Source organism: Labeo rohita, chromosome 5, assembly GCF_022985175.1.
Source record: "Labeo rohita strain BAU-BD-2019 chromosome 5, IGBB_LRoh.1.0, whole genome shotgun sequence".
NCBI classification, from domain to species: Eukaryota; Metazoa; Chordata; class Actinopteri; order Cypriniformes; family Cyprinidae; genus Labeo; species Labeo rohita.
In genome coordinates, this window is record NC_066873.1 from 41,953,622 (window position 1) to 41,966,109 (window position 12,488).

The 12,488-nt window shown below is 35.4% G+C and overlaps 1 protein-coding gene across 1 annotated transcript in view; it reads left to right on the top strand.

Moving 5' to 3' along the window:
• Positions 1-2,430: 2,430 nt before the first annotated feature.
• nipbla (NIPBL cohesin loading factor a) overlaps positions 2,431-12,488 on the top strand; it is a 45,529-nt gene continuing 35,471 nt past the window's right edge. The window contains 7 exon segments of the mRNA XM_051109257.1: positions 2,431-2,760; positions 4,690-4,839; positions 7,005-7,170; positions 10,449-10,585; positions 11,634-11,742; positions 12,158-12,312; positions 12,420-12,475. Coding sequence (XP_050965214.1) covers positions 4,776-4,839; positions 7,005-7,170; positions 10,449-10,585; positions 11,634-11,742; positions 12,158-12,312; positions 12,420-12,475 — 687 coding nt within the window. The 5' untranslated portion in view covers positions 2,431-2,760; positions 4,690-4,775.

A 12,488-nucleotide genomic window follows, 5' to 3' on the forward strand; every position in this document is an offset into this window, starting at 1 on the left:
TTCACTGCGTTATCAGCACATTTTAAACTACTCCTTCAAAATGAAGGAATTGAATTGTTAATGTTTTACAATTTTTTTATTTGCAGTGACGATACAGGAGTTAAATATTATATTCTTACTGTAGCACCATCCAGTTCTGGAGAATTACAATCATTATCAGCCGTTGAATGGCTCATCCTTGACATTTCTCAATTCCTTACTCTACTACTTATCAAGTACATGAAGTTACCGTCTCAGAAAGAATGTGTGATCTAATCTCTGTTAATGTCAAGACCTTGTTGACATAATTTTAGCATGTCCTTGACCTGCTCCAGTAGTGTTTTTCTTGAGGTGAGTATGAGCATAATTTAAAATCAATAGATATGCTCCTAACAGGTAATGAGAAAACAGTGGCCCCAATATGCACATAAAATGTATGAATGTTACAGCATATATAACAAAATATCAAGACAAATTCAAATATAATATTTACATTCATGCATTTCACAGATGCTTTCATCCAAAGTGACTTACACAGGCTTTTAGTTTGGACTTGAATACCAAACTAAATATCGCTACACAGAATTATATCTCTTTAGAAGACAAATAAAGCTAAAGAAAGTTGTTAATAAACTACAAGTCTGCCCGCTAGCCTTAATCGTTATACTAAGTCGCCATCCAGTGGTGAGAAGTGAAAATACAGAAAAACTCAAAGGACAGAACTCTAGGTCAAGTTTTAACCCAGAAGTTCATACAAGAACACTGACGACTGATAAGGGTCTGCTAGCCCCCAAACCCATCAGCAATTAAAAAAATATTTTACAGTTTCTTTAATATGCAATAGGATGTTTGAGCCGTTCTAATAGTCTATTAAAAAAATCCCTAAACATTCTTATTAGGGTTATATCAATAGTGTAGTATTTGTTTCCATATATATGATTATATATTAATAATATTATAATATACATTATATTATTATGAATTTTTATTATTTGACATATCATGTTAGTGTTATTCACAATAAATTTTAAAATGCATGCACAAACATAAGGTTCATTACTTAACTAGTTTAGTAACCATAACCTAAGAATGAACAATACTTCTACAGCATTTGTTAATCTTAGTTCATGATAATTTCAGCATTTACTAATGCATTATTGAAATCATTAGCTGTGCTTGTTAACATTAATGCGCTATGAATTAACATGAACTAACAATTAACGACTATTTACATGAACATTAACAAAGATTAATAAATACTGCAATAAATGGTTTGTTCATTTTTAGTTCATGTTAGTTATCTATCTTATTCAGTACATTTTTTACATTATTCTAGATTGTAGATACATATGCAATAGTATTATTATTGTAGATTTTTTTCACTATATACTTTATAATTAATACTCATCATACTTTATATATACAAAAGTGTATGTGTGTGTAAAGTATGAAGCATATAAAATCAAACCAAAAATGAATTAAACATCAGATATAATTTTTTGACTAGTGGGTGCAGGACACCATAGCTCATTTATGTACGTGAGAACTGCAAAATAAACTTTAATATACCCAAAAATTCTTCATACGGTGGACTATCAAGATTTGGGACCAAAAATTTGATTTGACACTTTGACCTGACCATGTTTTGTTACATACCTTTCTATCAAAGTTATCTAACATTGTCAAGATTAGTTTGTTCTGACACAGTTTAAGTTCCTGTCATATTTTATTACCATTTTCTAAACTAAAATGAATAAACTGTGATAATGTGAGAAATTTTGAAGGTGTCAGAATAAATTTCGGTTTGACTGTAATTCATTTGTGATTATCAAGATGCATATGGTCTGACACAGTTTAACTGAGTTCTTGTCATATTTTATTACCATTTTGTAAACCTAAGCGAATAAACTGATAATGTGAGAAATGGTGAAGAAAAAGGTGTCTGAATTAAAATAATGGGTCAAAATGACCAAAAAAGATCAGGATATTAAGTAAAGTTCCTGTTCCACAAAGATTCGTTAAATCTTCTACCTTAAGTATATCAAAACTTAATTTCTGATTAGTAATATGCATTACTAAGAACTTAATTTGGACAACTTTAAAGGCGATTTTCTCAATATTTAGATTTTTTTGCACCCTCAGATTTCAGATTTTCAAATTATTTTTGTGGGTGAGGGTCATATGTAATTTATACGTGTATAAAGTATGTGTATTATTGTGAGAAATACTATAAAATGATATGTGCTGATGAGGATGTCAAATAAAGATCTAGAATAAAAAAACATCTTTAAAAAACGAAGAATTTCGTCTTAGTTGCAGCTTTTTTCACACCTGATGGAAAAGGATTGCAAAACGTCAGTAGCACATCTGTGTCTGCGGGAAAATAATCGCGTTATTAGTATTTGTATTTCCGGTCAACCTACAATTCCCTCTGACTAGCGACAAAGCATCAGTTGTGGGCTTTTTGTTGGCAAACAAAGACGTAAGCGAGTGTGTTTGGCGAACACTGTCGCGATGAGTTAATGAGGAGCTGCATTAACGTCGGCTTCATTATGAAATGTTTTTAAAGTGTGATGAGAGAAAGCCTGACCTCCCCCACCCCAGATAAAGATAGAGTTGGCTTGTTGTTAGCTGGCTCGGCTAAACAAACCCCGCTAGCCCGCGCTGATCTTTTTATAGCAGAGAGGGGGAGCCAGAGACTTACAGCAGACCGACAACCAACCTCTCATCCCAACAACAGTCCCCTTATTTTTTCTTCTTTTGAAGTTACCCCAAGCTAAGGTAAATATGAAACCCTGTCACAATCTCTCCTAATCTCTCCTTCCCACGTTTCGACATATTTCCAACTGTTTTTTCTCGACGGAACGGCTCTAAGGAGACGAACGTCGCAACGGCTCGGCTAGTCGTCGTTCTCCTCCGGCGCCCCCCCGTGGCGGGAAGCGCGTGACCCGGCGTCGCTCTCGTGCGTCGAGTCCGAGGCTTCTGAGGAGCTCGCGGAGGCCTCGCGACACAAACACGGGCGAGTGTTTTTGTGTGTGAACGCAAACGGATTATATACGAACATCCCACGCGTCTTGTAATGACCGAAAGCGTTTCGTCGCGTCACGTACGGCGTGAAGAGAGAATGGAGGAAAGCGAAAAGTGTTTTTATTGTTCCCGAGCGGAGATAGAAAGATGTGCGTAGCCGAACTAGCTTTCGCGAGTGTTTAGCATAGCGGCGGCTATCGTTTAGTTGGACTAAATGACTGAACTGTTCACTGAAAATTATATATAAGATAACTAAATTTGTTATTTAAATAACTACGAACGCAAGCGGTTCGGGTTTCTGCGAGAATTCAAATATCGGATCAGAGCAATGCTAACTAGCGAGCCTCTGCAAGGAATCTATTAAGTCTCAAGCTAACGTTTTGCTAATAGTCGAAATCATCTGTAAGCATCTCTCGATAACCCACGAAGGCTTGAATGCTTGTTTTGGTAAATATTTACATTCTCTGTTGTTTTCAAGTTAGCTATGTTAGCCATGTTTTGAGTCATTACGGCTGAATAAACGTCAGTGAAACGCTTTGAGGATGAATGGTTCCTCTCTTCAGTGATCGACTTGTCAACACTGTGTTTTTAGTCATTTTGTGTTGCCCTGTTTGCACAGATGTGATGCTTCGCTCCTCTGTATGACTTGCCACATTCTTTAATAGCATCTTGCATTAACGATTTAGATAATTAATACTGTAAATTGGGCTTATAATTACGTTCAGAACTTAAGCCAATTGAAAGTCGCTTGTAGTATGTTTTCGGTAAGAAATATAAACATGTTATTGCTTTAGATGTTGAAATCGTTCCTATTTGTTGAATTTTAATTTCTTGGGACAAAAGGTTTGATTGTGAAACAATGCGTTTATGTGAATGTCGCTGCTGAGTTGTTGTCATAAAACCTGCGTGCAAGTGATCTGAATGGATTCATGAATATAAATAAGTGAAGTATTGACATTTTAAAGGGCCAGTGCAACAGAAATACCACTGTTTGCATCGATAATCAGCCCGTCAGAGCTCAGCACTGGACTGTTTACCTTCCGAATACAGCTTCACATGCAAATGAGCCATGAATATTAATGCACCCCAAATAGCCCGGATGCGGAAATGTGTGCAGAATTTTCTTTTGATACTATAGAGGTTTTACGATTTGCAATGCATTATGAAATGTAGTTGTTTAAAAACAAACACACACTGCTTACTTGTCTTAAAAGCAGCTATGTCGTATGTTGTTTTGAATGTGTGTAAAATCTTGTTCTTGTTTGATTATGTGAGGTCTGTTGCTTTGCATTTGCTCTTTTGTGCTTACTATGTGCTTAGCATCTCCCAGCTGTCATTGGTCCCTTGAGAGAGACAGGGTTTGGCTTGCATATCTAATAAGGGGTGTGTCCATGGTCCATCCTCTGTCAGTCCATAGTGGGTGTGTCCGTCAGGCTGTCTGCACTGTTGTAGATGTTATCGGTCTCATATAATGCTCCTCTACGTGGCAGTTAGTGCACACAGAAATCAATACACCTGTTACAGACAGTATGTCTGAGTGGACTGATTCTACCAGGAAACATAGTGACTTGAAACGAGTGTATAATTTATGTTGATCTGTTCACTCTGTAACAATCAAATTAAGCTTGCTAGACATCATCCCATGTCACAACCTCATTCAAAGACTCTTTTATTTTCCCCTAGGATTGAGTGAGATGTGAGGGATGGTCAGCGTATAAATATCTCTGTGGAACTCTGTGTGCGTAAGACTTCTGTGCCCAGCCGTCAGTATGAATGGGGACATGCCACATGTGCCCATCACAACCCTTGCTGGGATTGCTGGTCTCACTGACTGTAAGTACACTCATCGCACCGCTCGTAATTCACGTTTTCAGTGGCATTTGTTGTGGAAGTATTTTTTCTATTCATTCTTCCCATTGTGATTTTAAAAAGGTTTTTGTTAAAGTGTTATAAGCCATTAACTAACCTTACATAAATGTTATAAACCTTGATTTGGAGCAAAAAATATTTGGAAGTTGGGAAAAAAATAGATTTGTAATGTTTTTTTTTTTTTTTAAGTCTCTTCTGCTTTTTTTATCCAAAATACAACAAAATCACAGTAATATTGTGAAATATTTTTACTATTTACTGCTTTCTGTTTGATAATATTTTGAAATGTAATTTATTCCTGTGATCAAACCTACATTTTTAGCATAATTACTCGTCTTCAGTGTCAAATGATCCTTCAGAAATCATTCTAATATGCTGATTTGCTGTTCAAGAAACATTTTTAGAATTATTATTACTGTTATTATTATTATTATCGCAGTTGAGTACATTTTTTCAGGATATTTTGAAAAATAGAAAGATTTAAGATCAGCCTTTATCTGAAATATAACGCTTTTCTAACATTATACAGTGTACCATTCAGAAGCTTTGAGTCAGTATAATTTCTTGGGGGAAAGAAATGATAGAAATTAATACTTTTATTTAGCAAGGATGCTTTAAATTGATCAAAAGTGATGATAAAGACATTTATAATAAAAGATTTCTATTTCAGGTAAAGGCTGTTCTTCTGAACTTTCTATTCATCAAAAAAACCTGAAAAAAATAATACTCAGCTGTTTTCAGCATAATAATAATAATAATAATAATAATAAATGTTTTTTGAGCAGCAAACCAGAATATTGGAATGATTTCTAAAGGATCATGTGATTGGGAGTAATGATGTTAAATTTCAGCTTTGAAATCACAGGAATAAAGTAAACTTTAAAATGTATTTAAATAGGAAACAGTTATTTTAAATGGTAAAAATATTGCTGTAGTTTGGATCAAATAAATGCAGGCTTGGTGAGCAGAAGAAACTTCTTTAAAAAATTCTTACTGTATAAAAAGTTTTGACTGGTGATGTGCCATCACACAAAACATTACAAATGACAAATTGAAATCAAAGGAGAAATATAAAACTACTCATTTAAAGTTAGTGATTGTATTTATAGAAACAATGTATTTTTAGTTTATTGCAAAACATGCATTTGTTTGCAAATATTTAAGTATTAAATAAGACTGACTAATTTGTGGTGCTTTATTGGCTTCAACAAAAGCTCATACCATCGATTAAGAACCTCTTGGCTCACAACAGAAAAATGAAAAAATCATATGTATTTTGGAGGGATATTTTCTAGCTTGTAGAGAGACCTGTCTGGTAAGAGTAATGACTTTTGCATTGGCGGTGCTACTTTTAGGAATATGGGTAGTATAGTTCTTCACCTCCTGGTGATGTTAAGTTAGAATTACACTTGCAGATTCTCTGGATATCACTACGATAGGTCTCAAACAGTTAATAGTATTTTTACTTATGAAATCCTACTGTTGTTTTTTTTTTTTTTTTTTATAAATACAATATTGGAAACAGAGCATTGTGCATAATTGTAATTGTAAGTCGCTGAAAAAGTTTCTATTTAAAACTAATTCATCCTATCAGAATTTAAATTCTGAACAATTTATTTTGTAATTAAACAGTTCACTATATTAGACTTAAATGCTTTGTTTTTATAAAGTTTATAAACTTGCATTATATTCTTTTAATTTAAAATATATTTTTTGTCTAATTACGTTACTTCGGTGCTGTTTAATGCAGAGTAATCCTAAGAAATAGGCAATGATTAAGAGATTTTTTTTTTCTTACTGTTTCAGAGTTTTCCTCTTGATATCACTGTTAAAAACAGTTGTGTTGCTTAATTTTTTATGCAAAACATGTTAGGATTCTTTGAATAGCATGTTCAAAAGAACAGCAGTTATTTGACACAGATCTTGTGCTGCAGCATCTGCATTATCTGGTTTATCTGATAAGAAGTTGCTTTTTTGGACTCTGATTCATGTGTGCTATAAAGAGGGTGTTTTAGATTGGCTGCATCAGACTGTCTCTGACTGTGCTTTAGGTGGCTGTAAGATTTCTACCCTGGGAGCTCTTGTAATAAAGAAAGCTTAGCCTTATCACACTCTGTTTGTGTGTACAGTGTTGAACCAGCTGCCCCTGCCCTCCCCTTTACCGGGCACCACCACTAAGAGCCTGCTGTACAACGGGCGTGTAGCTGAGGAAGTGGGGCATCTGATGGGCTGCAGGGATGAAACTCTGGTCTCTCAGCTCGCCAGCGGCCTCAGCCAGGTCTCCACGGAGCACATGTGAGTTTCTGCTTATGTTTGCCCTTTACACGCACCACACCACTGTATGCCTGCTCTGTCTAAATCTAATTCTCTGCACATGCAGGCCTATCTGTCCCAGTTTGTTTTCCAAATTCCATGTTTTTATTTTTCTGGGTTCTGTTTTAATGGTTTAATTAAAATTTAATAGCTAAAAAAAGTAGGGTTCTCCGATTAATCGGCTACCGATTATTATCGGCCAGTAATCCCTTGGGGATGTTTGATCGGTGCTCTCTAAAAAGGCTGATCTCATAAACCGATCTAAAGCTGATGACGTGCCTGCCATGAGAGGTTTGGTACGACATGCAGCGCCACAGTCTCAGCCGCTTTTCCGCGCGGGTAAAACAATTATAGTACTGAAGGTGAGGTACAATTCATATTTCTACATTTAATAACACGAGTGAAAGACCGCGCGTCCTCTCTCTTTCAGTGTCAAAAGTGCACACTTGGCTTCCAAACACCACATAGCAACTGACTATAAGTGAGCTGCACAGTTGACACAGGAATTGTTACTTGCAGAATAGAATCAGTGTCGCATCATTGCTAAAGTTTGTAAACTGCATTTCTTATTAATTCTTTCCAGTGTTTAACCTTTCAGCGCTCGTACGCTCTCCTGGTGACTGGGCGCTTATGCACACTTGAAGCGTAAATGCATAACGCCACGTTTACATGCCTCCGTTTGCAGTGCGTATTTTTTCCACACTCATGCTAACAGATTAAAGCGTTCAAGCTGCGCACGGTTGCGGTCTAGTAATGCATTCTAGGAGCTGTGCGTCTGCAGCAGTGTAGAGATCCTTTCCGCACCGAGTCTGTGCTGCACACGCAGAATTAAAGTGACAGCGCATTGTTTGCGGTAAATATGCTGAAAAAGTATTTTCAGTAACAATGTTTGGATTCTAAATCAAAATAATGGATAATGTGTTTATGGAAATCAGACTTGCGCTGTGTGTAAGCTATTGTGCAATATTTGTTATTTATTTTGCAATAAAAACAAAAATGCACTGCCTGATCAAAAATTTATGTGAGAAAATATATATATTAGGGCTGGGCGATAAAACGATAACGATATGTATCGCGATAGACACGTGATCGATATCAATAAAAATGTGTTCTATAAAACGTTCGATATTTTTTATTGTTCGTCGGAAGAAAACAGAGGTTGCGAAGCAAGCTTGGTTGCATTAACAAAGGCACTCGCTCTATAACCTAGCAACGTGGGAGTGACAAAATTATTAAATTAATATCTTGTATTGTAGAATGGACGCTCAGCACCGCCGAGAGTTTCGCGCCATCGTTAAAACGAAACCGAAAGTAAAACGCGCGCGCGCACTCAAAAGCAGTTTTAATACCCCACGTTTAGAGAGCGACTCCCCAATGTGCGCAAATTAGACTACATAACATATCTAGGCTGTAGGCTGTAGGTTGTGTAGTTGTATTTAATGCAACTTTAATATTCATTTAGTGCTCCTAAATTTAGTTTTGGTGCTCCTAACTATTTGAAGTTGGGAACACCAGTGCTACCAAGTAAAAAAGTTAATTTCGATCCCTGAACACAAGCAGCAGACCACCATGGAGAGTTACTCTGCATCAGTGCCTTATGAAAAAGAATCTAAATGGTACAAAGATAAAACGGACGCAGTGGCATATTTCTCTGTTTATATTTAACACTGCACTATTTTATTACACTTTATTAAGCATTTCTTACATTTTCTTTTATTTTGCACCTTAAATGTTAAGAGATAATTGTTAAGTGTTCATTGTGACGAATGTTATGATCAGAGGAAGGTTAAGTTTAAAATAAAAAAAAAGTTGAAATGTAATATATTTTTCTCCTGTTCCTTATTTTAAATGGGTCATAAAAAATATCAATAATTATCGATATCGACCGATATGAAACGCTGATATTGTGATACAGTTTTCAGCCATATCGCCCAGCCCTAATATATATATATATATATATATATATATATATATATATATATATATATATATATATATTTATTTTAAAAAAAAAAAAAAAGTCTAAAAAATGCTCCCCTCCACCCCTCAAATGAAAAAATCTCCATCACAACATCAGGCCCTGAATAAGTGTCTAAAAATCCTGATTGGAGTATATCTATAAATAATTCTACAGGAGGCTTTAAAAAGATCGGTATCAGTGATCAGATCGGCAGATACTGCTTCCTGTGATCGGCCTCAAACATCCTGATCCGAGCAGCTCTAAAAAAAAAAAAAAAAAAAAAAAAAAAAAAATGTTTAATCAACTGAACCCTTGATTTACTTAATTACTTAAAGGGACAGTTCACACAAAATTGAAAATTCTGTCGTTAATTACTCACCCTCATGTCATTCCAAACCCGTAAGACCTTTGTTCATCTTTGGAGGACAAATTAAGATATTTTTAATGTTATTAAGATATTTAGTCCAAGTGACATCAGTGGTATAAATGTAATGTTATGAAGCTACAAGAATACTTTTTGTGTGCAGAGAAAAAAATACAATCTTATTCAACAATTTATTTTTTTTCACTTTTAATAAAAAAAAAATTGACAATAGTAGGGCCTTTTGAAGTGTTTTTATTTTTTCAGAAATTGTTTTATGATTTAATAAAAATTTATTATCAAAAACAGTGCTAATCAAATAATGCATAAAACTGGTAATGCATGCATAAATCGTTTGAAGTGTACTCAAATTAAATGTGAAAGTTACTTTCCATTTATAACAAGCAATTAAAAGGGCTAAAGAGCAGAGATTTACAGTTTAAATGAAAACATGGACAAAAACTATTCCTAAAAATGTTTGAATAAACTCTTGTTGTTGCTGGTTTGAAAAGATTCTACTTGCACAGTAATTAGATATTTGTCATAATTTCTTCAAGTTAAACCAGACATTTATTTTTGTGGGTTGTAGTGAAGACCTTTGACTTTGTGTGTGTCTGAATGCTGATATCCTTATTTGAGATGACAAATACTGAAAACACCACAAGCATCAAGTATGTGTATGTACACATGCAGACACTAAATAGACTTTCACAGTTTAATATGCACAGACTCTAGTCCAAATCTCAATTTGATAAAGTGTGCAGCCTTTCTTTTGATTTATTCATTCAAATTTTGCCAAATTATCAGAAGTTAGACAGTAAATTACATTTTTATGACTGCATCCTCCAATTCTGACAGCGTTTTCTGCATCACGTAAAACATAGTGCCCTGTCTGCTCTCTCAGTGGTCTGTGAGTGTGTCAACTCTGTTTTTCCACAGAGAGCTGAAGGACAGCCTTGGCAGTGATGAGTTGGAGGGAGATGTGCCAGTGCTGCTGCAGCTTTTGCTGTCTAGGAACCCCAACATCTTCAGGAATAAGACCGCACCCAGCACTCCCCAGTATCCGGCCCAAGCGGGTAAGAGTCAATCCGAGCACTTTAGAAAACTGATACTAATACAAGCTGAAGAGATTGCACTTGCAACATTGCTTACCTTTGGGTTGCTAGTTTGCTGTCAGGTTGCTTTCACCCAAGCAGGTAAATGTAACAAAATATGTGTGTCTGTCTGCGGAATGTTTAGTTATCTTTGCAGCTTTTGTCCTTCTGATAAGACATACTTTGCCTCCCTTTCCTCTCCCAGAACATAGTGATTTGTCCATTAGAATTACAGAAAGAAGCATTGTTTCTTCTTTGACCTTCAGTTATTCAAAGAAAATAACATTTATGAAACAACAAAAGAAAGAAACAAAACTGTATTAATTATTTCTCCGTAATGTGTATGTTATGGAGAAATAAATTGTTTGATTTTGTTTCTTGTTATGGAATGTCAAAACAATTACAGTTTAAAATTTTGGTAATTTAAAAAAGAAACATATAAATGGATATATTTTCCACGTCTAAGGTAGTTGTCCCTGCACTGTCCTTCAATAAATGCCACTTTACAAAGTCTTCATTACATTGACAGCATCATGTGCCAGAACATGTGTAGTGTGAATTAAGAATATGTTTGCATGGCGCATCAAACTTGTATATTTAAAAAAAAATTAAATAACCATTATGTAGCCCCATTTGTGCCTAAAAATAAAGAGGAAACTATGTCAGCTTTTGTGGGGTGATGGAACAGGCTCAAAAATGCATGAAAGTATAATTAAAATAAGGAATATTTGTATTAAATATAAAATGTTCTATATAAAATAATATATACATATTTAATGTGTTTTTAATAAATGCTTCTTATTTTAAGTTCTGTGATTCATTGCAGTGACCTAATGACTGAATTATTTAATTCTTTGCTACTTTCCTATATAGCAGCAAAGGTGAAGTAATGGTTTTAACTGGCCCATTGGAAATTTGAAAGTCTCAAAACTTTCAGTGACCATTTCAAGTAATGCTATGTTGTTATAGTTGCTTTTCTGCCTGTGTTGTTTCTTATCCAGACTATTTTACACATTCTTCTGTTTCCCAGGTATAAGTCAGCAGTCAATGGCACCGCCGTATAAAATCACGCATGGTTCCATGCAGGGAAGCCCAGCTTCTGCCAATTACCAAGCCTCTATGTCCCACAGCCCCTCTGGGTGAGCCTGTTTTCTAATTCAGTTTTCATGTGGAGTATCTTGTGCTTCTATTTATGGCACTTCCAGTTTGTTTTCACTGTAAAAAGCTAAGCAACAGGTCACAGTAACTACTGCTTCAAACCTACTGATTAATCTATGAAATAATCAAGTTAGTTGATTATTTGTTCCAATAATCGCTAGATTAATCGATTATCAGAATAATAATTTGTCGCAGCCTACTCGCCAAGGTTGCTTTTATTTGATCAAAAACACAGTTTAATTTAAAATAACTGTTTTTTTTGTTTGAATAGATTTTAAAATGTAGTTTAAAAATTACTTTAAATAATTTGATGTTCTTTTTTAACAAATCAGTGTTGACAAGTAGATTTAGTAATCTCTCTGTGTTGACCATGTCCCTTCCTGTTTCTGATGACAGGCGTTTTGTGCCGGGGCAGTCTGGCTCTGGTGGGCGGTTTCTGCCTCAGCAGAGCAGCCCAGTGCCCAGCCCTTATGCCCCTCAGAGCCCTGCTACCGGCTACAGACAGTACCCACACCCTCCAGCCTACAGTCAACACCAGCACCTACAGCAAGGTCTGCATGAAGACGCACACATAGCCAGACCTGTACAGAATCATTTCCATTGACTGAGACCTTTCTCAGTTCTTTGGCTCATCTAGACTTCATTCTGTTTTTTCCAGGTTCAGTAGCAAGCCCGATGATTCCTGGAGGCATGAGAAATGTTCATGAGAATAAGGTATTTAAATGTC